This window comes from Hemicordylus capensis, chromosome 7 (genome assembly GCF_027244095.1).
Source record: "Hemicordylus capensis ecotype Gifberg chromosome 7, rHemCap1.1.pri, whole genome shotgun sequence".
Lineage (NCBI taxonomy): Eukaryota > Metazoa > Chordata > Lepidosauria > Squamata > Cordylidae > Hemicordylus > Hemicordylus capensis.
The window spans coordinates 33876230-33901552 of NC_069663.1; the positions used below are offsets into that span (position 1 = coordinate 33876230).

The 25323-nt window shown below is 51.1% G+C and overlaps 1 protein-coding gene and 1 non-coding gene across 10 annotated transcripts in view; one reads left to right on the plus strand and one right to left on the minus strand.

Moving 5' to 3' along the window:
• The window catches only part of ADGRB2 (adhesion G protein-coupled receptor B2), a 190123-nt gene that overhangs the window by 56351 nt on the left and 108449 nt on the right, over positions 1-25323 (plus strand). For all 9 annotated transcript variants that reach the window (XM_053267535.1, XM_053267528.1, XM_053267529.1 and 6 more), the window contains exon 2: positions 3275-4073. In XM_053267535.1, coding sequence (XP_053123510.1) covers positions 3290-4073 — 784 coding nt within the window. In that variant the 5' untranslated portion in view covers positions 3275-3289. The remainder of the gene's footprint in view (positions 1-3274; positions 4074-25323) is intronic.
• TRNAN-GUU (transfer RNA asparagine (anticodon GUU)) lies at positions 9768-9840 on the minus strand. Its single transcript has one exon. It is a non-coding gene; the product is annotated as a tRNA-Asn (tRNA).

Sequence of the window (25323 nt, forward strand, 5' to 3'; positions counted from 1 at the left end):
GTGTGAGTAGTGAAGAACCGGGCACCTGAGACAAGCCAAGTGAATGGCATCTGTCCCCCCCAAAGCAAGCAGCCTGTGTCTCACAATGCATGCATGCAGAGGCTCTTCTTCTGGCCTGCTGCATGTCTCGGATCTTCGCCTCCTTTGCCGGCTGCAACCTTGATCCCCAAAGTACTTGTCTCTAGCCTCCCCCACCCAAGTGCACACACAGAACACTGCTTGAAGCCCCCACTATGGCTTGCAGATAGGTCCCATCGCAGTTGCCACTAGCAATCATAAGCCATTGAGTCAAAAAAATTTTTTGGCCATTAATGCCCATTAAAGAAGCATCTTTAACAATTAAGCTAAGGACGAGAGAATAGTCCTATTTGCATATCTTAAGAGAATGATTACTGCAATATTTGTTCAGCCTCAAGTAGGTCTGACGCTTTAAAACAACAACCAGCAACCCAAGACCCTGATGGTTTCTCCAAAAAGTGGTTTTGTGCTGATGCCTAGAAATTGGATATTTCCCCCCCCCCCCAGCCTTACAGCTACCTTTTGTCTTTAGTGTTGCTGGGATGCCCGCTGCGTTTCCATTCCCTCCTCGGTCTGGAAAATCTCCCAGGTCCCTACCTCTGCGCCTTGTGGGGGTTTATGAGGCTGAGGTCTGGCTCTTTATGACTCCATAAACAGCACTTACCCGTTGCCAGCTTGCTTGTGCTTAACAGCTTTGTAGATTAAAACGAAAATGCGGCATGGGGGAGGGAAGGCGGGTCTGGACTCCTGCAAGGAGGTTTGGGTGGCTGGCTGCTGTTGGCTCTTTCTCAAAGGGAGGATGCTCCTCAAATCTTTTAGCAGAGGGTGGAGTCTTTGGAAGGGTGTTTGTTGATTTAGATATTTCTGCCCCACCTACAATCCTCAGGTGTTTTTTTTGTTTTGTTTTGTTTTGTTTTAAAATATCCCCCATTGAAGCAATTTAGCAGTGTTGTTACAGATTGCAGAACAGGTGGCAACTTCTTTATCTGGGCCATTTGATGTCCACGTTACCCAACTTGCAGGCTGTCAGATCACACAAAACTCTGCTTCACGGTTTGGTTTTTAAGCTGGTGAGAGGGAGGGGAGATTACTGCAATGGCATCAACCAGGATGGTTAGAAAAGTTGGATTTTCTTCAAAGGAAGAGGACAGCACTTTAATTAGGAGCATTGTTAAATGGTTTCAGGGCACTGAGAAAAATCATATGCTACTGCCTTTCTGGGTTGTAATATGTCAGGTGGAGCAGCACGTGACTGTGTGCTACCCCAGATCAGCTGTTCCCTGTGCAGTGAGGCTGTAGCTTAGTGGAAGAGCATCTGCTTTGCATGCAGAAGGTCCAGGGTTCGAATCCTGGCATCTCCAGACAGGAGTGGAAAGGAGAGCAGATGGGCCAGTGGTCTGACTCAAGATAAGGAAGTTTCATTTGTCAAGGAGTCTAATGTGCTAGAGTGCTTTTTTTGTTTTGTTGAGGGGCCACTTTAAATAATGCAAGCCCCGCTTGCTCTCTGGCACATGGAGACATACGGAACATATGTGTGGCATTTGGTCTGGGCCAGGGCTGTGTGTAAGGTTTATTTTCAGTTGTTTTTCACTTTGGATGTTACCTTGGCCTGTATACGTGTACTTATTTCTGCTGCCACCAATTATACGACGAAGCCTCTGTAACTCGGTCAGTTTCTTTACCCTGACAACATGGCTTTGCAGATGTGAGAAGGGCACTTCTTAAGGTACGGTGACCTTACAATGGTGCATATTCTGGCTTCTCTTTGTGCTTCACCCCCAATAGTGTGTAAGTGAGAGGTGTTGGGCTGCAGCTTGTTCAGGAATCACAGCTTTTGAATTGGGAACCTTTCTTCCAGTGAGAATCTTAATGGTGTTTCCAGTCCTCGAACTGCATGGCTCTACAGAATCCTTCAGCAATCCAGGTGCCTGCCAGCAGCAGGTCAGGCTCTTGAGTCAGGGAACATAAATCCCAGTGCATTTGGTTGAGTGACTGGCTCTTCATCAGGGACTGTAGACATTAAAAAGGAAAGAAGCACCTATCGGGAATGTTTTTCTTTCCCAGGTGCCTGCTTCTTTCCAGCAGCAGTTTAGAAATGCGAGAAACTTTGGGTGTTCCTTTTTAGACTGTTAGCCCTTATTATTATTTTATTATATGTAAACCAATTTGAAAACTTTTTCACTGGAAAGCAGTATTTAAGTAATAGTAGGAAGGGAGGCAAAGACATTTTAAGCGTTTCAGGCCTTTTATACATTTTAGCTGCTATCTCTCCTGCTATTTTATTTCTAATTGTGGTTTATTGTGTGTGAGATGTTTCTCGTAAACCACCCAGAGATGTGAATTGTTTGGGTTTTTTTCTTGGGTGGGGGGACAAATATTTTTTTAATGTATTTATTTGTTTGTTTATTTATTAATTAAAGTTTATGTCTCTGATTACTGTCTCTGGCCAACTTATGTCTCTGGGCTGTACAAATTAAAACAGAATTAAAACATTAAAACAATTTAAATTAAAATCCATGTTAACACTGTTAAAAAACTATTAAAAACTGTAGATCGAATTAAAAACCTGGGTGAACAAATGTGTCTTCACTGCCTTTTAAAAAGTTTTCAGAGATGGGGAGGCTCTTTTCAGCAGGGAACACGTTCCATCGTCCAGGGGCAACAAGGGAGAAGGCCCATCCCTGATGCTGAATATGCTGCATAAAAATAAAATAAATATTGCATGTTTGTACAGTGGTTTTGTAAATTGTCTTGAGCATATCACTGAAGATGCAGTCACTGCAGTGTGTGTGTGTGTGTGTGTGTGTGTATGCACATGCGTGCACACACACATGCTCTCTCATTCATTTAGAAGAATATTGCCATTTCTTAGACAACTAGTCAGTTGCTCTGACATAAATCATTGGTTCCTTTTGGAGTGCATTATTAAACAATTGCAATAAATGCAAGTTGTTTCTTCAGTGTGTGTACACTCTCCTGATGAAGCGTGGATTGCTCAAAATGCAATTGGGATTTATATGCCTTGGTTGTTTTTGATTGCATCTTCTGCACCTGTTGAATTTCCTCTGGGGGCACTTTTGAGTTGTTCTGAACCTTAAACCACGGATGGCCACTGGACACTTGGGTTTCCCCCCTTCTGCTTCATGCGCTCCAGTGGCGGTATTGAAACCCGCTCCAGAGTTGAGCCCTGGGGACCCTTTTCCCCTAGCAAGACCCTGTGTCACCCCTTTCCCTCTCTCTGTCTCCCTTTCCTCAGGGCAAATGTCATAGGATGAACCCTGCTGGACTCCTCTTACTGTCTGTGATATTGTGTCGCTTGTGGCTCTCCCGGGGCTTCGACCCAGCTCCCAGCGCCTGCTCCGCCTTGGCCTCCGGGGTTCTCTACGGCTCCTTCTCGCTGAAGGACCTCTTCCCCACGGTCTCCACCGGCTGCTCGTGGACCCTGGAGAACCCGGACCCGACCAAGTACTCCCTCTATCTCAAGTTCAACCGGGAGGAGCAAGTCTGCACCCACTACTCGCCCATGGTTCTGCCGCTGGATCATTACCTCTCCAATGACACCTGCAGCCAGCCAGAGGTGACGGCCCTGCCCCAGGAGGAGGAAGAGCGAGAGGCAGCGGAGGACGGCGAGGGCAGGCTGGAGCTTTGCCAAGGGGGAGGCCCCTTCGCCTTTTTCCATTTCGACAAGAACTTTGTGCAGCTGTGCCTGGCCGAGGAGCCGGAGGCGGCCACCCGCCTGCTGCCCCCGGAGGCGGTGGAGTTCCGTTTCGTGGAGGTCCTCCTGATCAACAACAACAACTCCAGCCAGTTCACCTGCAGCGTCTTGTGCCGCTGGCTGGAGGAGTGTCTCCGTCTGGGCACCGGCCAGCCCTGTGGCCTCTCGCAGACGGGCTGCACCTGCCAGATCCCACAAGCTCTGCCGGCGCCCCCGCAGCCCAACCAGACGCTCTCCGACGCCCTGACGCCACCTGCGACCAGCAGCAGCAGTGAGTGCTGCGTGACCGAATTGCATTCTGGGAATGCGAATGATGTAGACTCTCCAGAGATTAAATACGGTAAGTGGCCGTGAACGCGTGGCAGGTGGTTGGCGCCAGTGACAGGGGTTCCCAGTTGTTGTTGACTACAACTCCCATCAGTCCCAGCCAAAGGCCGTCGCAGCTGGGGATTCTGGAAGCTGTTGTCAACATCATCTGGGTTATGCTGGTCTCGGACTGTAATGGAGTTGATTTGATTTGATTTAACATCATCTGGGAATCCTTGTTACAGGGGACACTGGTTGACACTCTAGGGCAGGCATCCCTAAACTGCGGCCCTCCAGATGTTGCTGAACTACAACTTCCAGCATACCCAGCCACAAAAAGTTGTGTCTAGGGATTCTGGGAGTTGGAGTTCAGCAACATCTGGAGGGCTGCAGTTTGGGGATGCCTGCTCTAGGGACACAGTGTTCCAGTGAGGGATCTTTACAGAAGGGTAATCCGTTGCTTAAGAGTAGGGCCTTCCGGATGTTGTTGAACTACCACTCCTAGCATCCCCAGCCACAGTGACCGAATAGTTGGGGTTTATGGGAGTTGTAGTCCAACAGGTGGAGGGGCAGAGTTGTGTGGTTCTGCTTAAGAGGGCCTCGCCCTTGTCTCGCATGCGCCATTCTGGGTTAATTTAGTCTGGAATATCTTGTCAACTTTGCTAATGTTATGTAGAATTGGGGGTGAGCTGAAATGAGGGCATATTTCGTGAAAAATTCACCTCATGCAAATCACCCCATTTCATCAGTAGTTCGGGGTGGGGGGTCGTGAAATGGGATGAAAATATCATCCCATTCAGAGTGAGGGAAAGAATCCTTGCTCTCACTCTGACATGGCTATATGGTGTCATCACATACCCAAATTTGATTGGCTCCATGGTGCTGTGATCTTCTGGAGCTGGCTACATGATCCCTGATTGGCTGGAAGATGTAGCCAATCCTCTCTTTGTTAGACATGAATGTGCCAAAGCAATACTACATTTTCCTTCATGCACCTGGCTTTCCTGATCCCAGTCCTTCTCTTTTCCACTGTACTTGGGCCATTTGTCACTCAGCACTCTCTCTCCACAATACCCCAACAACAGCTCACAGCCGTTCCTGTGAGGTTTTCATAAGCATAAATGGCTAGAATGTTCAGGGAACTTCTGTGACATCACAGCAGCTCAGCAAATAGCCTGGTTGGGTTGGAGCAAGGTGAGGAGCTTGGAAAAAATGACTGCTAGCCTGCAATACAAGTGGCCTCACAACAACTTTGTGGGGGAGGCTAGGCTGAGAGAGGGTGGCTTCAGAGAGCGTCAGAGTAGTCTCCCATTCAAATCACACATGTAGTCTCCCATTCAGATGCAAACCAGGACAGACCCTGCTTAGCAAAGGGGAACATTCATGCTTGCGACCACCAGACCAGCTCTCTGGGCCTTCGGCACAAGGTCATCTTGGGAGCCGGGAAGCGGCAACTTCTTAAACAGGCCTGTCGCCCCAGCTGAGCTGTCCTGCGTCTCCCCTGCCAGCCTTGGCCGTGCTGAGCCTGCGCAGCGGTAGAGAGCAGGAGACCCCTGTTGCTCTGCCTTGGCGGAGACACAGAAAGCACTTTATGGGGAAAATGACCCCTTTCCCCGTGGCCAATTACCCTTGACTATGACAGCCCAGGTGCCTGTTATTGCCAGCCGAAATATAAAGGAGCCGTCATGCAGTCCGACCAGACTATTAACCAGGCAGAATGAGGCCATTTGCTTGTTCGAGGGTAGCATGAGCCCAAAGTGGAATTAAACCTTTTCTCGCTGGGCCAGCAGGCTTGTTCTGAACGGCTGCCTTGCTGCCCTCTCCTCGGCCCCCTCTCTGTACATGCGCCCACCTCCGCGAGATGGTTTTCTTTGGCGAGGTGGTTCTTCCACCCAGGTCAGGGGGGCGCCGAAAGAGGCACAGCTGCATCTCCTTCCCAGAACTCTGTTTACTCCTCTTTCTCCCACCCTGTGTACTGCCTGCAGGCTGGCCATTCGTCAGGTAGAGCGGCGTGGTTAACCCTGCCTCTCTACCTGACGAATGGCTAGCTTGCAGGCAGCATGGCTCTCCTCAATTTATTTTTTAAAAAACATTTTCTATCCCTCCAAGGAGTCCAGAACGGTGTACATGGTTATTTTTATCCTTACAACAACCCTGTGAAGTAGGTTAGACTAGCTAACATTAATGCTGGGCAGGATGGGAGAGAGGAGCAAATGGTTAACCATGCAGCTCTACCTGATGAATAGCCAGCCTGCAGGCCCTTGCTTTCCTGAATAGCCAGCCTGCAGGCCACCAGTTTTCCTCTTCCAGCTGGCTAAACCCACTGTACTTGGGGTCCTCCAAGGAGTGACCTTTTCTTTCTCTGCCTTGTGCCCGTTGAATTCCCATGAAATCCTTGGCATTGACTCATTAGTGTGCGTTCATACGATGCATTACTACATGCGGGTTTTCTGCAGGGTTTTGTGGATTCTGAGATTGCAGTGTGCATTTCTTTGCAGAATGTCAGGCAGTTAGGACTTGGCTGCCTGTTTCCTTTAGCCGGGCAGGCAGCAGGAGGTTCTCCATCTTCGCCCCACCCCGTCTGTCCCTCCAGGTTGCAAAGATACTCGGCTTGCAAGGTGGAATTTTGGCAAGTGTGGGGAGCCATTGCCACATCTACACACCTCAACTGATCAATCTATTTATTATTTTCGATGTAAACCGCTTTGCGAACCTTTCTCGAAAAGTGGCACATAAGTAGTAGTAACATCTGTGCTCCTGGGATGCAGGCATGCGGTTATAAAGGATCACGGTGGGGGTGAGTATCCTCAGGCTGCTGGCTCCCTAAGCACTTCTGGAGCCGTCAGAACCGCCAGGTGCTCGTCGCCCCACCCATAGCTACAGCAAAATGGGCCGCATGTTCCTGAAGCTTCTCTCAGCTAGTGCTTCTTTCAGACGCTGGCTGGGTGCTTCTTTCTTTGCCTCGCATGGGGCAGAGAAAGAGCGCGCGCGCACAGCGCTTGAAGGAAGCACCGACTGGAAGCGGCAAAAAGGCAGCACCTCCACTTGCCTCCAGTGGCCATGCCCCCTGCATATGACATCATACATAGAGGCGTGGCCGGTGCGCGCTTATGCGCAGAGCAATACAGGAGAGGGGCCACCGCTGGGAGCTCCTCCTGTGCGTGAGCTTCCTGCGCCCCTGTTGGGATGGGATGGGGAAGTGAATCTGTAAGGTTTGCAAGCTCTGCCTATTTGGGGTTGCTTGCATTGCAAAAGCCATTGTGTAAGGTTAGGAACTTAGGAAGCTGCCATATACTGAATCAGACTATTGGTCCACCTAGCTCAGTATTGTCTACACAGACTGGCAGCTGCTTCTCCAAGGTTGCAGGTAGGAGGAATCTCTCTCAGCCCCATCTTGGAGATGCTGCCAGGGAGGGAACTTGAAATTTTCTGCTCTTCTCAGAGCGTCTCCATCCCCTGAGGGGAATATCTCACAGTGCTCACACATCAAGTCTCCCATTCAAATGCAACCAGGGCAGACCCTGCTTAGCTAAGGGGACAAGTCCTGCTTGCTACCACAAGACCAGCTCTCCTCTCTAAGTTTGAGCTCAGATTTCTTCCCCAGTTCGCTGCCCCATCCGCAGGCAGTGGAAGTGAGCGAGTGAGGGCATTTTGGTCTTTTTCCAGCAATGGGGTCAGAACTGGAGGCCATAGAGGCTGCGGGCTGCGGTGGTGCTACTCCTGGCAACTTCTGTCTGACAGCTGCTCTTTTTATTTCCCACAAGTCCCCTGGGCTGGTTTGGGGAATATTCTCCCCCTCACCATGTCTTCCCTGCTCATCCTGACGCCCTCTGAGCACATTCCTTAATTGAGTGAAGGGGTGCAGTTCATCTGAGCTACTCCTCTAAATGTGTTCCCTGTTTTATTCGTGGGGGTGGGAGGGAGATATTGTCCAAACTAACCCTATGAGATGGAAAATTGTGCATAGTCCCAATGGGTGGAAGAAGGGTGTGGAACACCATGCAGTGCAGTATAGTGGTTAGAGCATCTGAGGGAGACCAGAGGGACATGTGTTCAAGCCCCTGCTTGGCCACGAAGTTTCTTTGGTGACCTGAGTCGGGCCACACTTATGCAGCCCTGTCTGGCTCGTAGAGTTGTTAGGATAAGGCGGTGTGGGGAGAAAGCCCTGTGCACAGCCCTCTGAGCTCTTGGGGAGCGGGATGTGGGGGCTAAATACGGTGTCGTTGATTCCACCCAGGGCTCAGCATTAAGCACGATGCTCCCCTGTGCTGCTCCCCTGTGCTTTTCCTCCAGTCCTCACCTTGGCACAGCAGCGGTGCCTCCCTCCCTCCCCTGCCCACCCACCCCACCCCTGCTGAGCTGCATGGGGCCAGGGCTGGTGGTGGGAGGGGGGAGATCTCCTCGCCCTTTGCTGCGGCAAGCATGGGAATGATTTGCAATCGCCAGAGCTGTGATTGCTTTCGAAGGACAGCGGCCTGAACTCTTGGTTACCTTCCTCAAATTATGTGTGACATTCAATTAAAACCCCGAGGCACCTGGACATAAAACGTTAGTGTAGCTGGGAAGCGGGGGCAGGGGGAGGAAGATGTGTTTTTATTTGCAGAGTCATCACATGCTGGGCCATCGGGAATCAAACTCCTCCTCGAGAGCGTGTTGACCGCGGCTGGGCTGAAGGGGGGTGGGGGGTGGGCGGGTAAGGCCGGGCAGAATATCAGCCGGCTCTAGTTTTCAAGGGAGATGTATGCGTTCTGGAGAAAGTCAAAGAGACGCAAAGCTAGACCTCTCTCAGGTGGGTCTCTCTCCAGGGTTTGACTACCATGCAGTGGTAGCCCAAGAAAGGTCGTCAAGTGCCACGGCCCTCTCCTTGCCCCTCGCTGTGTTTTTCGATTGGGGCAGCAATGCTGCTGCTTGATTTTATATACTGTATACTGAATCCAAGATAAGTCGTCCCCCCCCCGTTCTTGCCTGTTAAATTTTGCGGGGGGTGGGGGTTGTCTTAGACACAGAGTCCTCTATCTTTTGGGTAAATCACCTGTGTTGGGTAAATCACCTGCATCCCCTGTATTTAATCACTATCTTTTAAGATACCATCTTACATTGAGTCACCTTCTATGTGGGTAAATACGGTGTGAGTGTCACACACACACACACACACACACACACACACACACACACACACAAACACACCCCTCCTCTGCCACTTCCCTTGTGTGCTTCTGGGCTAGTCATGAGAATGGGGAGGAAATGGAAGACTGCCCTTTCCTCATTGCCTCTTCCACATCCTTCCCCTTTTCATAACCAGCCCAGTGGCACAAGAGGGAGGAAGTGCAGAAGGGTGTATGTGCACTGCACCAAATCAAGGCAAGCAATTACCTGCCTAGAGGTGGCGGCTAGTCGGGGTGGAGCAGAAGGGACGGAAAGTGAGCCGTAGGGACTCACCTTGCCCGCTTCTCGCCCTGCCCAGCTGCCTCCTTCCCTCTTGCCCCACCGTGGCTTTAACCCCAGGCACTCAAAGTGAATCTGTTCGTACATGCTGGGGCTGGGGAGAGCGGGGGAAGGCAGGATACTACCTGCCTGTTTATCCTCACAACAATCCAATGAGGTAGGTTAGGCTGAGAGCCACATGACTGGCCGAGAGTCACCCAGTGAGTTTCATGGCTGAATGGGGATTTGAACTCGGGTCTCTCTGGTCCTCGTCTAACCACTACACCAGCTCAAAAATAGCACCCACCCAATGTGGGACTTGAACCCACCACCTTGAGATTAACAGTCTCATCCTCTACCGACTGAGATAGCTAGGCTGCAATACCAGCCTTTGCCCATTGTGATGGGGGATGATGGGAGTTGTAGTCCAACAGCATCTAGGGACCCATATTTGAGAACCCCTGTCATATGATGTTGTGGGGGAGATCTTTCTTATTCTCCTTAAACTTTGAAAGAATCTGCCTTCTTTGTCTGTCCTTGGGCAGACTGTGAGAATGACCAGACCGCAGACATTTTTGAATTGTAACCCCTCTCCAACATTTTAGCACCACAACAATTCACTGCCACTTGTTGTGTTGATGGCCATCAGCCTGGCTGGCTTTAAAAGGGGCTTCGGCAAATTCAAGGAGGTCTATCAATGGCTACTAGTCTGGTGGCTAAAGGCCACCTCCAGCCTCAGAGGCAAGATGCCTCTAAATACCAGTTGCAGGGGAGCAACAGCAGGAGAGAGGGTATGCCTTCATCTCCGGTGGATGGGCTTCTCAGAGGCATCTGGTGGGCCACTGTGGGAAACAGGATGCTGGACTGGATGGGCCTTGGGCCTGATCTAGCAAGTCTGTTCATATGTTGTATGTAGTGAACGGATGGGGGAAGTGTGACCCATTTGAAAATCGGTGCCTGTCAGTAGTCAAACTGTATGCAACGGGGACTAGGTGGAATCCTTGTCTCTTGACATGCCAGATTGGTGTGTGCAGAGAGATTTCTCAAAGTGGGACAGTGCCCCAGGGCGCTTTCAGAGAGCACAGGACACTTGCTGGCTGAAGGAGGGAGTACAGAAAGTGGTGCCTGCTCTCTCCTCCCTCCGCCCACCCATCTACAGATGGTCTAAACTGGCCCTGACTGTGCCCTCTGGATAACTATGATCGCAGGGCAGTCTTTTCACGAGGCGAGGTGATGTGGTCACCTCAGGTGGCAGATTATTGAGTGGCAGCGGGGTGGCAATTCCCCCCCTACTGCCACCATCAGAGCGGCTCCTTTGGACTGACCCTGGCCAGCCTGGCAGGGAGCGCCTCCCCCCACACTCCTAACAAAGCTTGCAGGAACCCCAAGGAGAGAAGAGGAGGCTGCAGGCAACCTTCCCCCTTCCTGACCCCCCCCCATTCTACTTTCAGGGCTTGCAAAGAGACTGGCCCCCACCCTGGGGGAAGGCAGCATTTTGGCCCCCCAGCACTAGGTCTTTCAGTATCTGGGTTGCTCCTGAATGATGGGATTTCCCCTCTCGCTTCCTCCAAGGAGCGTGGGGCACCATACAAGCACGCCCCACCCCTGCCGTCGGGAGAGGCCCAAGGTCCCCCAGTAAGCTTTATGGCTGAGCGCAGACTCGAACCCAGCTCTCTCTCTGTCCCAGTCTAAAGCCGTTCTAGCCACCACCACGCTGGCTCACAACCATGCATCTGGGCACACGGGTGAAAGGAGAGCCCCGCGGATGTGCACCGAACGTGGGTTGTGTGAAAGGCTGGGAGGGATTGACAGAGGAGGGAGAGCCGTGTTTGCGCTCTTGGTTCCGGCTGATGTCAGAGTTGTGGGGTGGGAGGTGGGGGGCAATTCTGGTCATCCCGGGCCAATGAGCCGGCCGGGGCTGGCATCTCCCGCGTCCTTAATTCCGCCGTTCTGTGGCTTGATGGTTCCCAGCTGCCTTTTCTCCAGGCTGTCTCTCTATCTCTGGCCTCTCTTCCGGTCCATTTGTCAGTGTGGCTCACAGCTGTCATGCAGTTTCTCCTCCGCTGCCCGGGTGCAGCTCGCTGGCACGCAGAGCCCCTTCCTTGCCAGTGCCTGTGCCAGCCCATCTTCCCAGGACCCCTGCAGGGCCAAGCCGCCGCCCGCCACACTAAACCACGAACCAGGGCCCTTTTTTGGGGGGGGATGCGTCAAGCAGCCCTTGTGGGTTCTCTCTCCTCTCCTCTCCCCACCCCTGGCCGAGGCGTGCCACCTGCCTGGGAGACGGCTGCAGCTCTGCCGCCGGGGAGGTTAAAATGGAGGCCGTTGAAAACCATCAGGTAGCTATGGCAACCGGCATGCTGGAGGGACCTGCCTTATACAAGGAGGGTTAAGGAGAGGAGAAGAGAGAGATGTGCATGGCTTTCAACTTGGATCTAAGTGGGGCTTGGGGTAGTGGCCCTTGGTGGGCAGAGCTGCCGCAGAACCAGTCATCCCAGCAGGTCAAGTCAGTTTGCACCGGGCAGCTTGTGGCTGGGATTGTTGGCTCAGCATGGGAGCGGCACTCTGAAGTTCTGGGTTCGAGTCTCTGCTTACCCAGTCGAAAGGGGTAAGTGCTTGCATCATGCATACAGAAGGTTCCCAGGATCAATCCCTGAATGCATCTCCAGGTGGGGCTGGAAAGATGCCTGCCTGAAACCCGGGAGATCCACGGCCAGTCAGTGTACTATACTGAGCTAGAGAGACCGGTGGTCTGGCTTGATAGAGCTTCCCCGCCTCTGAATGTGTTGGGGGAAGCACAGTCAAGCCTGCTAGCCCCACAGCTGAGCAAAGGTGTTCTCGCTGGCCATGTCCCTGGCAGCCAGGTGTGGGACAAGTTGTGTGCGAGGGGCCCTGTGTAAATAGCAGTGCTGAGTTGCATTGTTTAGTCTATGTCCCTGAAGAACAGCTGTGGAGTAGAAATGCACTGAGCCCAGTAGTGGCTCGTCCTAAGGAGCCACCAGGGGGCGCCAAAGGAGGTAGTGGTAGCTCCAGTTGCTCCTCTCTCTCCTGGGCGCTTTCCAGATTAGACCCTGCAATGGGGTCATGGTATATCTGAGAAGTGTGCTTCCACACTTCCTGCGTTGTGATACCACAGTTCCTACGCGGAGAGCAGGGTGCCGTTCACATTGCCAATGCCTTGTTTCAAATTTAATCACTGCAATATAGTGCTAGGACATTCTCTGGTGTTGACTTTTTTCTCATAATTAATCCCTATGTAGAAGTAATATAACATCCGAGAGTCTAAACACATTAGATTCTCTGATGTTACATTGTTTCTTCATAGGGATTCATTGTGAGAAAAAGTTAGTTAACGCCAGAATTCTAAAATACAGCTGGTCTTGTGGTAGCAAGCATGACTTGTCCCCATAGCTAAGCAGAGTCTGCCCTGGTTGCATCTGAATGGGAGACTTGATGTGTGAGCACTGCAAGATATTCCCCTCAGGGGATGAAGCCGCTCTGGGAAGAGCATAAGGTTTCAAGTTCCCTCCCTGGTTTCTCCAAGATAGGGCTGAGAGAGATTCCTGCCTGCAACCTTGGAGAAGCTGCTGCCAGTCTGTGAAGACAATACTGAGCTAGATAGACCAATGGTCTGCCTCAGTATATGGCAGTTTCTTATGTTCCTATGTTCCCTAAAAATCACCAGGATGCCCCAGTGCCTTGCAGCTTGGGCGGTAGTTGGCACCCATGGAACTCTGTCCCCCAACCCGCTATCAAGCACCTAGGCACTACCCATGGGAAATAATGAGGCCACTTTGAATCCCCGTTATTACCTATGGCAGAAAAACACAAAATCACTTAAAACTAAAAAAATTGTTAAAACATCAACCCAATCACTTTGCCCAATCACTTTGCAGTTTGAGTGGTAGTCAGCATCCTTGGCGCCCTGCCACCGAACCCGCTTTGCTGCTCCTTAGCCCTTTAAAACCGAAATCAATTTGAATTAAATTTCAAGCAATTCTGCTTTGGTTCAAGGGCAGCAGATTCGAGTTCAAATTGAATCAGGCTGATTTGATTTGAATCAAATCACAAAAAAAGTTTCATGCACATCCCTAGTTTTTAGCCTACTTTACGTATGAGATCACCAGGCATTTTCTGTGTGTGTGTGTGTGTGTGTGTGTGTGTGTGTGTGTGTGTGTCCCTGTCCTATCAGCTTTGCAATGCCTGGACTAGTATGAACCAAATTGGGTACAGTTGTAGGGACACATCTATAGTTTGTGATGACATCATCCACCCTGATGCAAGATGGCGGATATTTGAACATTTGAGGCACAAGAGGGCTTATTTGTGAACCGCCGAACCTATTTGAACCAAATTTGCTACAGCTGTAGGGGGACATAGGGATACCTCAATGGCATAATTTGTGATTATGTCATCCACCCCAATTCAAGAGAGTGGACTCGTGAACATTTGAGGTGCAAGTGGGAACCAATTTGGACCAAATTTGGTACAGTAATAGGGACACCTCAAAGGCATAGTTATCATCCACCCCAATTCAAGATGGCGGATGTGTGAACGTTTGAGGCACAAGAGGGCTGACTTGTGAACTGCCTGACCAATTTAGGACCAACTGCTTGTGCTGTATTTGCTTAGTCTGTATGTTGTCTTTCCAGCCTCTCAAAGGGGTTTTCTTGCAGTTAAAGAAGAACAAAATAAGCAGCTTTCTGACTGCTGATGGTTCTTAAAGCTGCAGCAGGTCCAGTGCAAAGGATCCCCAAGAAAATGGGGAAGAAGCATCACGACGGACCGGAGGCAGGCCACAGTTGTGGGGAGTAGGGACACAAGCAAGGCCAGAGTGTGCCTGCTGGTCAGGCTAGACCCACACCTGACCCGGAGGGGCAACCTATCGCCACGCCAGGTTGCAAGGACCAAGGAGCTGCTTTGCAGGGTTGAGCCGTGCTGGCGCCTGGGAGGATACTGCTCTTCCCCCGTCCTGGGCCTTTAATTTGCCCTGCGTGTAGTGCCCCCGGAAACACTTGCCCCAAACCGAAGCCTCCAGAGGGGCCAAAGACTCCCACCCTGATCTCATTTCATGCCATTCAGTAACGCAATGTGGCGGAGGGTACACATGATTCTTCTTTCTAGTAGGAGTCATGTGAACTGCTTTGGAATAGGCTCCCTGTTAAAATAAGAGCATCTCCTTCTCCATTTGTTTTCAGGAGGACCCTCAAGACACTGGGATTAATTTTGAAAAACTGATTTATGAGATTGTTTTCATTGTGTTTTGTGGAATTTTAATCTGTTTTGACTCTTTTATATTGTGTGTTTTAATGCACCCCCTAGGGGTGTACATATCAGGTGGTATAAAAAATACGATAGATAGATAAATTTTATTCATTCATTCATTCATTCATTCTGTTTCTATACCGCCCTTCCAAAAATGGCTCAGGGTGGTTTACACAGAGAAATAACAAACGAGATAGATAGATAGGTAGGTAGGTTGGGGAAAAGATGGTAGCTCTGTGGAGGAGCGTCTGCTTTGCATGCAGAAGAACCCTGGCATCTCCCGGAAGGGCTGGGAACTCATCTGCCTGAAGCCTTGGAGGGCCTGCTGCCAGTCAGTGTAGGCAGTTTTGAGCTAGATGGACCAGAGGGCTGACTCTCTATAAGGCTGCTTCCTATGTAACCTACATTTTCCTTCCCCTCGGGAAGCAAATAACATACGGAATAATGTGGCCGTTGACTCCAGTACGTTCCTGTTTGCAGTCCGATGTGGAGGATTGTACTACTCTGCCTGTACTAAGAATCCATACTGTTTCTCCTCTTTTGGTGGTGGAGGGGAAAAGGAATCCGCAGCACGGCCGTGCCCAGACTTTGCAGATCAAGCTAGCAAATTGAGCGAGTTGATGCCAAATTGGAAATGTGACACATATAGACCCCGGGATTCTGGAACTGGCTCCCTGGGGTGGCAATGGAACCAAAGCAGCCGGTTTGCTTTGAGATGGAATAGATCCCCTCATCTGCTGCTGGCAGGGCCTTTTTCTTTTTTTTTGGCCGGCTGTGGATGGAAAGATGTTTTTAAGACTCTGTGCGTGCAGTAGAATGAATGCTCCCAGCGAAGAAGGGCAGCAGGGCATGGATTATAGAGTGAGGAGTGAAAGTTAGTAAATTTGGACCCATTTTATGGAGCCAGTAACTGTCAAGGTGCTCGGCGCAGCAGAGGTAGCGGCCGAGAAGGGATGAAACGCAGCAGCAGAGAAGCTGGCCAGACTCTGGGACCAGCTGCAGGCTGTTGGCTTTGTGTGTGTGCCTGTGTGGGATGGATAATACATGCCCAGGTCTGGATATCGCGGAGGTGGGGAGGTGATAGATTTCACCAGCAGCTCTGGTCCAAGGGCGCCTACAACAAAATCCAGTTGCGCTGGTGTAAGCCTGTCGTTATTTAACAGTTGAAGTGTCCAGTAGCAGCAGCAGCAGTAATAGTAATAGTAAGTTTATTACACTTAACACAAATGCCCATTGTGCTGAGAGGTCGGCTGTGCTTGAATGGAGGGCTTACACAGAGCAGAGATTCCGAACCTTGGGCCCCCAGATCTTGTGGTCCATCAACATTCATCATCTCCTTCAGCCGCGGTGGCTGGGCATGATGAGAGTTGTAGTCCACCAATATTTGGGGACCCAAGGTTGGAACTCTTGCTATATATTACAAGACGATCAGAGCAGGGAGGTGGGGATCCATCGGTGCGCTGGTTTTCTCTCTCCCGTTTGCTTCTAGTAAGACAGGGAGTGGATTTCAGGCATTGGTATGGGGGGGGGGCGGGGTAAGGGGTAGGAGTGGAATTCTCAGTGGTGGATTAAAACTCCAACCAGAGTGGGTCTTAAGATTCTTAAGAGAATCCCCTTAAATTTCTATTTTTGAACCCAGAAAGCAACCTTCATTTCCCTCCCTCCCTGTGTGTGTGTGTGTGTGTGTGTGCAGGCTTATAATGTTTGTCGATTTAACTGCACAACTGGGTTAAACTAGAGCTCGGTTAAAGTCACAAAACGGAGGTGAGGGATTTTCATGATTGTGGGGCACGGGGCGAACAGCCTTATCCGCTATAATTGAGCGGATGGGTTCAAACAGCCCAGGCCCTCCAGCTCCACCCGTTGCGGTTTTCACCCATTATCTCCCTCTCTTGGAGGGGCTGCCAGGGAGAGGGGTGAACACGGGCCCCCTATCTCCTAGCTATACCCCTGCGGGCGAAACGTGAGTTGGGCAAGCTGACTGCTTGCCCAGTAATCCATTTGTTGATTTATCCATAATTCCATAACATAATCCACTTGAGGAATTCTCTGCCACAAGATGTGGTGACAGCCAACAACCTGGATGGCTTTAAGAAGGGTTTGGATAACTTCATGGAGGAGAGGTCTATCAATGGCTACTCATCAGGTGGCTATACCTCTGAGTACCAGTTGCAGGGGAGTAACGGCAGGAGAGAGGGCATGCCCTCAATTCCTGCCTGTGGGCTTCCAGCGGCATCTGGTGGGCCACTGTGCGAAACAGGATGCTGGACTAGATGGGCCTTGGGCCTGATCCTGCAGGGCTGTTCTTATGCTCTTATGACAGTGGTGCTTTGAACGGGATTCTGGAAAATAAAAACGGTGGCGGCAGCTGCTTCCATAAAAGAGGCACCAGTGGAAAAATGATTACTGGAGGCGGAGACCCCATGGGGTTTTGGCTCCCCCAAAATGGGGTTTTGGCCCCATTCCCCCCAGCTCCCCCCTGCCAAGTTGAAGCCAAAAATTCTAGTTTAAATAAAGCTGGCGCCTGGCTGAAAGATGGCCCACACGCTGGGTGGCCTTGATAGCTCCCCTCCTTGACCAGCAGCGTGTTGGTGCTGTAGTGGCGGCAGCCTCTGCCTCTCCTCTTCCCATCCCCTCCTCTCCTCTCCGTCCAGGGCCATTATTGGCAATATTAAAGCCAATGAACAGATTTGTTTTTTATTTGCTGCCATTTGTTTCCTCGTGGCGTGAAGCATCTGCTGGGCCCATCACCAGACGCTTTGCGGGGCGGACGCTTTCCAGGACAGGCGTACGTGAACACCACTGCCCGCCGTGACCAGATGGGGGGTGTTGCTCACCGGTGCCAAGCAGTCCGGCTTTGTGTAATTTACAGACGGTTATCGGCAATACTTGATGTGCCTAATACTAATAATAACAATAATAATAAAAAGCCCTGGCGTTGGCGCCAACGGCTTAGCAGGGGAGCGTTTTGAGAGGCTGTTGACGGGATCTGAAGGGCTCGGGGAGTTAATTAGAGCCGGTGTGGGTGTGGGCAGGCTGCCGACAGGCCTCTTTGCCGTGTGCCGTTCCGAGGAAGCTCTTGCCGTTTTCTTCCCTGCAAAGAAAAGACTCTTGACTTTTCAGCTGGGACAAAAGAGGGTGGCGGGCCGGGATTGTCATGGGCTTGGCCAAACCGCGTCCCCTCTTGCTTGCTTTCATGGGAAGTACGCCGGATGCAGGATGGAGGGTGCTGCAATTCCTTCCTTCGCCCATGTAGAAGCCGTCACAGTTTGAAAGCGTGGCCCACATCCTGCCTAACGCTGTGCTCGCTCAAGGGTGTGGTGCTGAGTCTGGCATTCCAGACTTGGTGTCGCACAAATGTTTGTGCTTGTGCAGCCAGATGTGCAACTTGTCGCCGCCCTCATATTTTGCTGGGAAGTTTTGCGCATTTCCAAACATCTCTCTTATTCCCTCCAGCAACTGCTTGATCTTCTTACACGAATGCAGCTGGGTGCATTGCACAAGCATGGCGTTAGGGTTGTTGTTGTTGTTGTTGTTGTTGTTGTTGTTGTTGTTTTACCATCCTCATCTATCATCCTCATCCTCATGACGACTCAGCATTCATAGCACACTTGCAAAGCACTTTGCAAACATCCTCTTAGTAGGCTTTAAACAGTCCTATCAGGTCGGCCAGTATTATCATCCCCACACGGAGAGGGACATGCTTGAAGATCGAGGGACCTAGAGTACTTGCGTTCCGGGTTGTTGGCACTGACAGGCCATGTCTCTTCCGCGTTTCAGAAGGGGGTCCTCCACAGCCCTTCCTGGAGATGCTGCCAGGGATTGAACCTGAGACCTTCTGCATGCCAAGCAGTTGCTCTACCAACTGAGCTACACTCCCCATTGTGTATGGCAGGGGTCCCCAACTCCAGATATTGCTGGACTACAACTCCCATCACCCCCAGCTACAGTTTATTGTGGCAGTGGGTGATGGGAGTCATAGTTCTACAGGTTGGGAAGTGCTGGTGTATGCTGTGGGTATCCAGTTTCGGTAAACTACCTTGCCCATTTTTGATATTGTCTTTTGGGGGCACAGTTGAAAAAGAAGTAATAGTTGGCATTTGAATATAGCACTGACTTTTTAAAAGTACACCACACACATTTTTTTGTTAGTTAGTTAGTTAGCTAGCTAGTTAGTTAGTTAGTTAGTTAGTTGTATGCCACCCTTCCTAAAGTGGCTCAGGGCGGTTTACATTGAAATAAAATAAAATAAAATAATAATAATAATAAAACAATTAATTTAAAAAAACATTTAAACCAGATTAAAACTAAAACCAGATATCATTAAAAACCAGGCTAAAAAGATGGGTCTTTAAGGCTCTCTTGAAGGCTTCCAAGGAAGATAAGCCCCTCATATCCCCGGGGAGTGTGTTCCACAACCCAAGGGTGACAACTAAGAAGGCTGATCTCAAGTCTCCACCAGATGAACTGGTGGCACCCGAAAACGGACCCCTCCTGATAATCTTAATGAGCGGTGGGGATCTTGTAGAGAAAGGCGCTCTCTCTCAGGTAACCCAGACCTAAGCCAGTCAGGGCTTTAAAGGTAATCACCATTATTCCAGTCATCTCACAGCAGTCCTGCAAGGTGGATCAGCACAATACTTCTCATAGTGCAGATGAATGGAACCGTCTTCCTGGGAAGATTCATACTAACCTCCCCCTCCTAGGATTTTGGAGGCAGTTAAAAGCTGCCCTTTTTACCTACACCTTTGGGGGTTGACGAAGAGGGGCTTCTGTGGGGGAGTCGTGCTTTCCCTTTGGGTTGATTCTTTGGGTTGCTGGGTATTGCCGTCTCTGTTTTCAGTCCTGATTTTTGTTTATGTTGCTGCTGTGGCTTCGCTTGAACCTTTTATTGTGGTTTTTTATGATGTTTTATTGTGTTGGGAGCTATTTTGGGGTCTCTGGACAAAAATCAGTTTAGAGCTATACATAACAGTAAGATGAAGTCTGAGGCTGCGAGGGAGCGCTGAAGATCGCCTGTTGAGTTCATGGTAGAAGCAAGACGCAAAGCAGTGACTTTCCACTTCCCAGCCTCGCTCTCTTCCCAGTGTTCCAGAATCTTTACAAGCACCCTGTCGGGTAGGCCAGAATTACTACCCCTACAGTGGAAGTGGGGAGGGGGCTGAGAGGTACGATGTTCATTATGAGAAATGGTCTTGTGGTAGCAAGCATGACTTGTCCTCTTAGCTAAGCAGGGTCTACCCTGGTTGCATATGGAAGGGAGACTAGAAGTGTGAGCACTGCAAGATATTCCCCTCAGGGGATGGAGCTGCTCTGGGTAGAGCAGAAGGTTCCAAGTTCCCTCCCTGGCAGCATCTCCAAGACAGGGCTGAGGGAGGATCCTGCTTGCAACCTTGGAGAAGCCACTGCCAGTCTGTGTAGACAATAGTGAGCGATATGGACCAAGGGTCTGACTCAGTATATGGCAGCTTCCTCTGTTCCTAGGTACAATGTTCATCATGCAACATTTGCAGTTTTCAGAATGGCCTAGGCTCATTTGGAAATGGCATCCATTCCCATGGCCCTCTGGAAAGGAACCTGAGCTTTTCAGCGGACATTCCCCGTCATTCATTTCAGTACATACCCTGGAGCATGTGCTTTGCCTGCAGAAGGTCCCAAGTCCCCTCCCTGGCAGCATCTCCAAGAAAGGGCTGAGAGGGAGACTCCTGCCTGCAACCTTGGAGAAGCTGCTGCCAGCCTGTATAGGCAATATTGAGCTAGACGGACCATGCGGCTAACGCAGTATAAAGCAGTATGTTGGTGGTTCTGGCAAGAGCACCCAACATTTAGGGGGAAAGGCGTTGCCCGCTGCTCAGCTTGCATTCCTGCAGAAAAATCCCTTAGCCCTGTCCCATTTTCAGCATCCCTCTGCTGCGGTCTGGTCCTGGTCCCCTTGGGAGCCTCGCTGCCCTGCCTAATGGCGTCTTCGCCCTCCTTGATGGCCCTGCTCTGTTCTATTCCTGGCTCATTTCCCCATCACTGCTGCCCATTTTTGCTTCTGTCGCTCAGCAGAGACGACACACACCGGCCCCCGTTACCGCAGCGATGAGCACCGCTCTTCCTCTGGCTGTCTTTATTGCTACGAGCCAACCCCGAGCAACTAGGGCAGCACAGCTCCATTCTGGGCTGTCAAGGATGGAGAGCGAAACCCAGCTCAGAATCCATCAAGAGGATAAGATGCTTTTATTCTCCCATTCTGCATTTTGGCCCCTCTCGCTTGGCACCGGGGATCTTGTTCAAGAAACAAGCTCTTTTTGCCAGACACCCCAATGTTGCAGTCACAAAGGCAGGGGTGGGTGGCAGGGGGCTCTTTCAAGGATTTGTGAAGGTCAAAGGTCTGAGCACATTCATGGGGAGTTTGCCCTGTTAGAGGTTCTCCACTCCCCCCCCTCCAACCCCACAACAGAACTCTGTTGGGTTATGATGTTGCATTGCTTTGATAAGCGATGCCAGTTAGCGATCCCCGCTAACTGGGCAAAGAGGCACCCAGGGGCGTAGCTAGGGTAGAGGGGGCCATGTTCATCCCTCTCCCTGGCGGCCCCCCAGCGTAAGGGAGATAATGAAGAAAATAGGGAGGGGTGGACCTGGAGGGCCCTCAGGAGCTGGGGCCCCGTGTTCTTTGAACCCTTTTGCTCAATTATAGCTATGCCCCTGGAGGCACCTTTTAAATGTGGTGATTCTCTTTATTTAGCAGGGGGAGAGTAACTGGCCCTCTCCACCCCCAGCACAGCATCCCTCCAGTGACTGCTGCTGGTGTCTTATGTTTCTTTTTAGATAGTGAGCCTTTTGGGGACAGGGAGCCATCTCATTTATTTATTTGTATCTATGTAAACTGCTTTGGGAACCTTTTGTTGAAAAACGGTATATAAATATTTGTTGCTGTTGATAAGGGTTTCTGGGGGCAAAATGACCTTCTGGAGGAGCTCTGGCAATGGGGGTTAATTTTGCCCCACTCCCACCACTAAAAATGGACAAAGTAGCAAGCCAGAGGTTGCCGGTTCGAATCCCCACAGATATGTTTCCCAGACTATGGGAAACACCTATAGCCGGCAGCAGGGATCATCTCATACTGCACGGGAGGAGGCAATGGTCAACCCTTCCTGTATTTACCAAAGGCAGCCACAGGGCTCTGTGGTCGACACCGACCCGATGGCACACTTCGCTTTACTTTATTGACCCCTATTTTGCTACTACCCTCAAATTCTAGCTGAAGACTCACTGGAGGAATTTGTATTCCGCCTTAGTGTTCTCTCTAATTTTTTTCATCTGTGCCCAGAATGAATTTTTTTCTGGGCGGCAGTATCAAGGCAGTGTGCGCTCACGTGCATTCAGAATGGGGCCTGCCTGATTCAACCTGTGCAGGATCTAAAATTAACAGAGCGGACATCAAAAAACCTGCGAGCGAGCGTGCATGCGCACACCTTAGTGAACGCTGCTCTCCCCTAATTTTGAGACATGGCGTTGGTCTCCCCCCCCATTGACCCCACACTCAGCACCCCCCCCCAGCTCCCACCCTTGGCTGCACCCACTGTTCAAAAGAGGATGACACCACCTGCCTTGGTTCCCAGAGGAGAAGCTACAAAAATAATATTGTAGAATATTGTTCTGCAAAAAGTGTAGAACAAGGAAACCAGAATGGCCAGTTAGGAGAAGCTAAAGTGTTTGGGGCTCCCCCCCTAAAGATTATACAGGGCAAACATGTTAGAGATTGCAAAATTCTGCATGTTGTGGAGAAAGTGCCCCCCCCCCCCCGCAATAATCCTAGAATTCAGAGTCACCTGATGATATAGATAGATAGGCCAGGCAATTCAGGACAGGCACGTGGAAGCCCCTTCTTCACACATTACACATTTTGCTTGTGGAACTCACTGCGACAAAGTGTGGTGATGGCCACTTGGATTGGAGAGAGTCAATGGCTGAGCCAGGACTCATGCAGAGACATGACAATGCAGCCCCCTCTGAGGTCGGGGAGCTCTGCTGTGCTTCTGCATTGGGAGAGTTTGCATGGCTCACGGGTCAGGATCTTGTGCACCTAGCAAACGCTGACTGGAAGCAGGAGGCGTAGCCAGAGCCATGAACTGCGGGCCGCTTTCTCCAGAGATGGGTTCTTTGGGTGCTCAGCAGTTCTGAATATACTGTATTTCTTGCAGTACATGAGCAGTTTTCTTGCAGTGGACTAGTGTGCCTCAGCACTCCGTTTGGGAATGTGTGTGTGTGTGTGTGTGTGTGTGTGTGCGCATCCTTGCCTAAGTGCAGGGCATTCCCCGGCTTGCTGCTGCACACGGTGGCATCAGGTTCTTGCTCATTGTTCGTCCCTGTTTAAGCACCGGCCATTTCAGAATTTCGGAGCCGCTTGGGTCTTGGAGAGCTGCAGAATAGGGAGATGGGCCTAGGGAAGGCGGGGGGGGCAGAAGAAGCGGGGGCTAGGAAGGGAGTCTGGGGGTGCAGCGGGCCAAGGCAAACGGGCTGCCTAGGGCAGGGAGGTCCGGGGGAGGGTGACCCAGAGCCGTGTTCCCAGATATTGTTGATTGCAACTCACATGATGAATGAATGAATGAATGAAATAGGTTAAATAAATGCTCCCCAGCCAGCAGCCACTGCGGCTGGGGATGATGGGAGTTGTAGTCCGCAACATCTAGGGATCTGTTACAGGGAGCACTGGACCAGAGGAATGGCGGAAAGAGAAAGGGACTCTGAAAGGGGGAGAGGGGATGGGCAGAGAGGAGAGGCTTATGTGACTGCAGAGGTGGGGAAGGTTGCAGGTCACATATGGATTTGAAATCTCCGGCTAAATCTTTGGCTGAAGGCCTCTGGTCGTAAATTGTGCCGCCCACATGGATAGAGGTGACTGTCTCGGGAGCTGCGGGTCCCTCCGTCTTTGCTTGTAGCAATCCCACCGATTCATCATCAGGGGCTGCTTTTAATCTGTGACTAAGCTTTTTTTAAAAAATTGACTGGCCGCTCCCTTTTGGCCCTCAGCCCTGCCGCCCCAAGCCCAGCCTGTCGGACAGATGCAGACCTGGCTTCAGACCCTCTCCGGGGCGGGCAGGCAGCAGCCAGAGACATCAAGGCAGCCTGCGCTGAAGAGTTTATGGGGTTATTAAAGGAGGCAGCTGGTCCAGTTTACAGCTGAGAATCTCATTTGGCAGACCCTGGGGGTAGGACTCTGCGGCAGGCAGGCTGTTTCCTCGGTGATCTTACTGGGGGGGGGCAGCAACCCCCTCCTCTCTAGACCGCTGTGTATGCTCCTTGAAATAACCCCTCGGAAAGAGGGCTGCAAGGGATGGGATTTCCCATTTTTGTACAGCTGGCTTGTTCCAGGACCAAAGGAAATGCAACCTCGGCCTGCTGAAATGGCCATTCTCTCTCTCTCCTTTCTTTTCTCAGATAGTAGATGCCCATGCTCCGTGTGTGTGTGTGTGTGTGTGTGTGTGTACGTACACACACACACACACACACACACACACACACACACACACATAAAGGTATTCAAAGCTACTTACAATGAGGGATAAAAATACAACAACAGTAAAACTCAATTTAAAACCCCCATAAAAATAAAAATAACACAAGGCAAAAGCAGAACACTAACACAACAGCTGGTGCTGAGGAACAGACCACCAACCATAGCAAGGGAAGAGTTCTTGAAAACCAGGAAGTTGTCGCCTCTTGGCAAGAGGGCCTCGCTCCGTGCCTTCCGAGGTTTCGCTCCAGTAAGCGGACGCAGCTGCTGAACCCAAATGTAGGCCAGAGGGCGTGCTCCCCGGTCCAAGCCCCCCACTCTCACCCCCCGAGATCAGTTGTGGGAACAGGAGAAGCTGCAGCTGGGGGTTCGGCAAGTAGAAGGTCTTGCTGTGTGGACCAGGAAGGCAGGTGCCAGGTCAGCACTGCAAAGGCAGAAGATCCGGAGCCTGGCTTCCTCTCAGGCTTGGCTAATGCAGAGGTGGCTTTTGCTTGCCTGTTGCAGCGACCGGTATTGCTGCAGGCCCCCCTGTTCCCAGGACCCGGCTGCTTGTGACTGGCGGGCAGCATGAAGCCTCTGGGTTGGCCAGGTAGGAGAAGTCGTTGCAGTGCATCAGCCTTTTGCACTGACTATCCTAATGACTGCTAGGGGCACTGGGACTAGAGAGGTAGCGAGTGAGGGTCTCCTTACCTGTCCCTGCTTGCCTCTACTCTATGACCCCTGCTTTGACTCCTCGGGTACTTCCTGTGCTTGGGGATGTGCACAAAGCCAATTTTCCCGGTTCGGCTCAAGTCCAAACTGGGCTCAAACTGAATCGGGCCTGTTCGGTTTCGGCACCCAGAACGAGGGGCCCAACTCCGCTCAAATTTGAGTCAGTTAATGCCCAGTTTGGGGGTGCCAGTTTTTTGTTTGTTAAAAAAGGGGGACTTACTGTCTCCAAGGCCTCAGCGGGTGCTTCTGGCAGCCGCGGGCCGGTCTCCAACAGTTCCCCATCGCCCTGCTGGTCTCCCCCAGGCCGTTTTGGCCTATTTTCGGGCCGTTCTGGCCCTCTCCGAGCCCGCAGAGGCCATTTTGGAGGTTGCTGTGCATGCACACA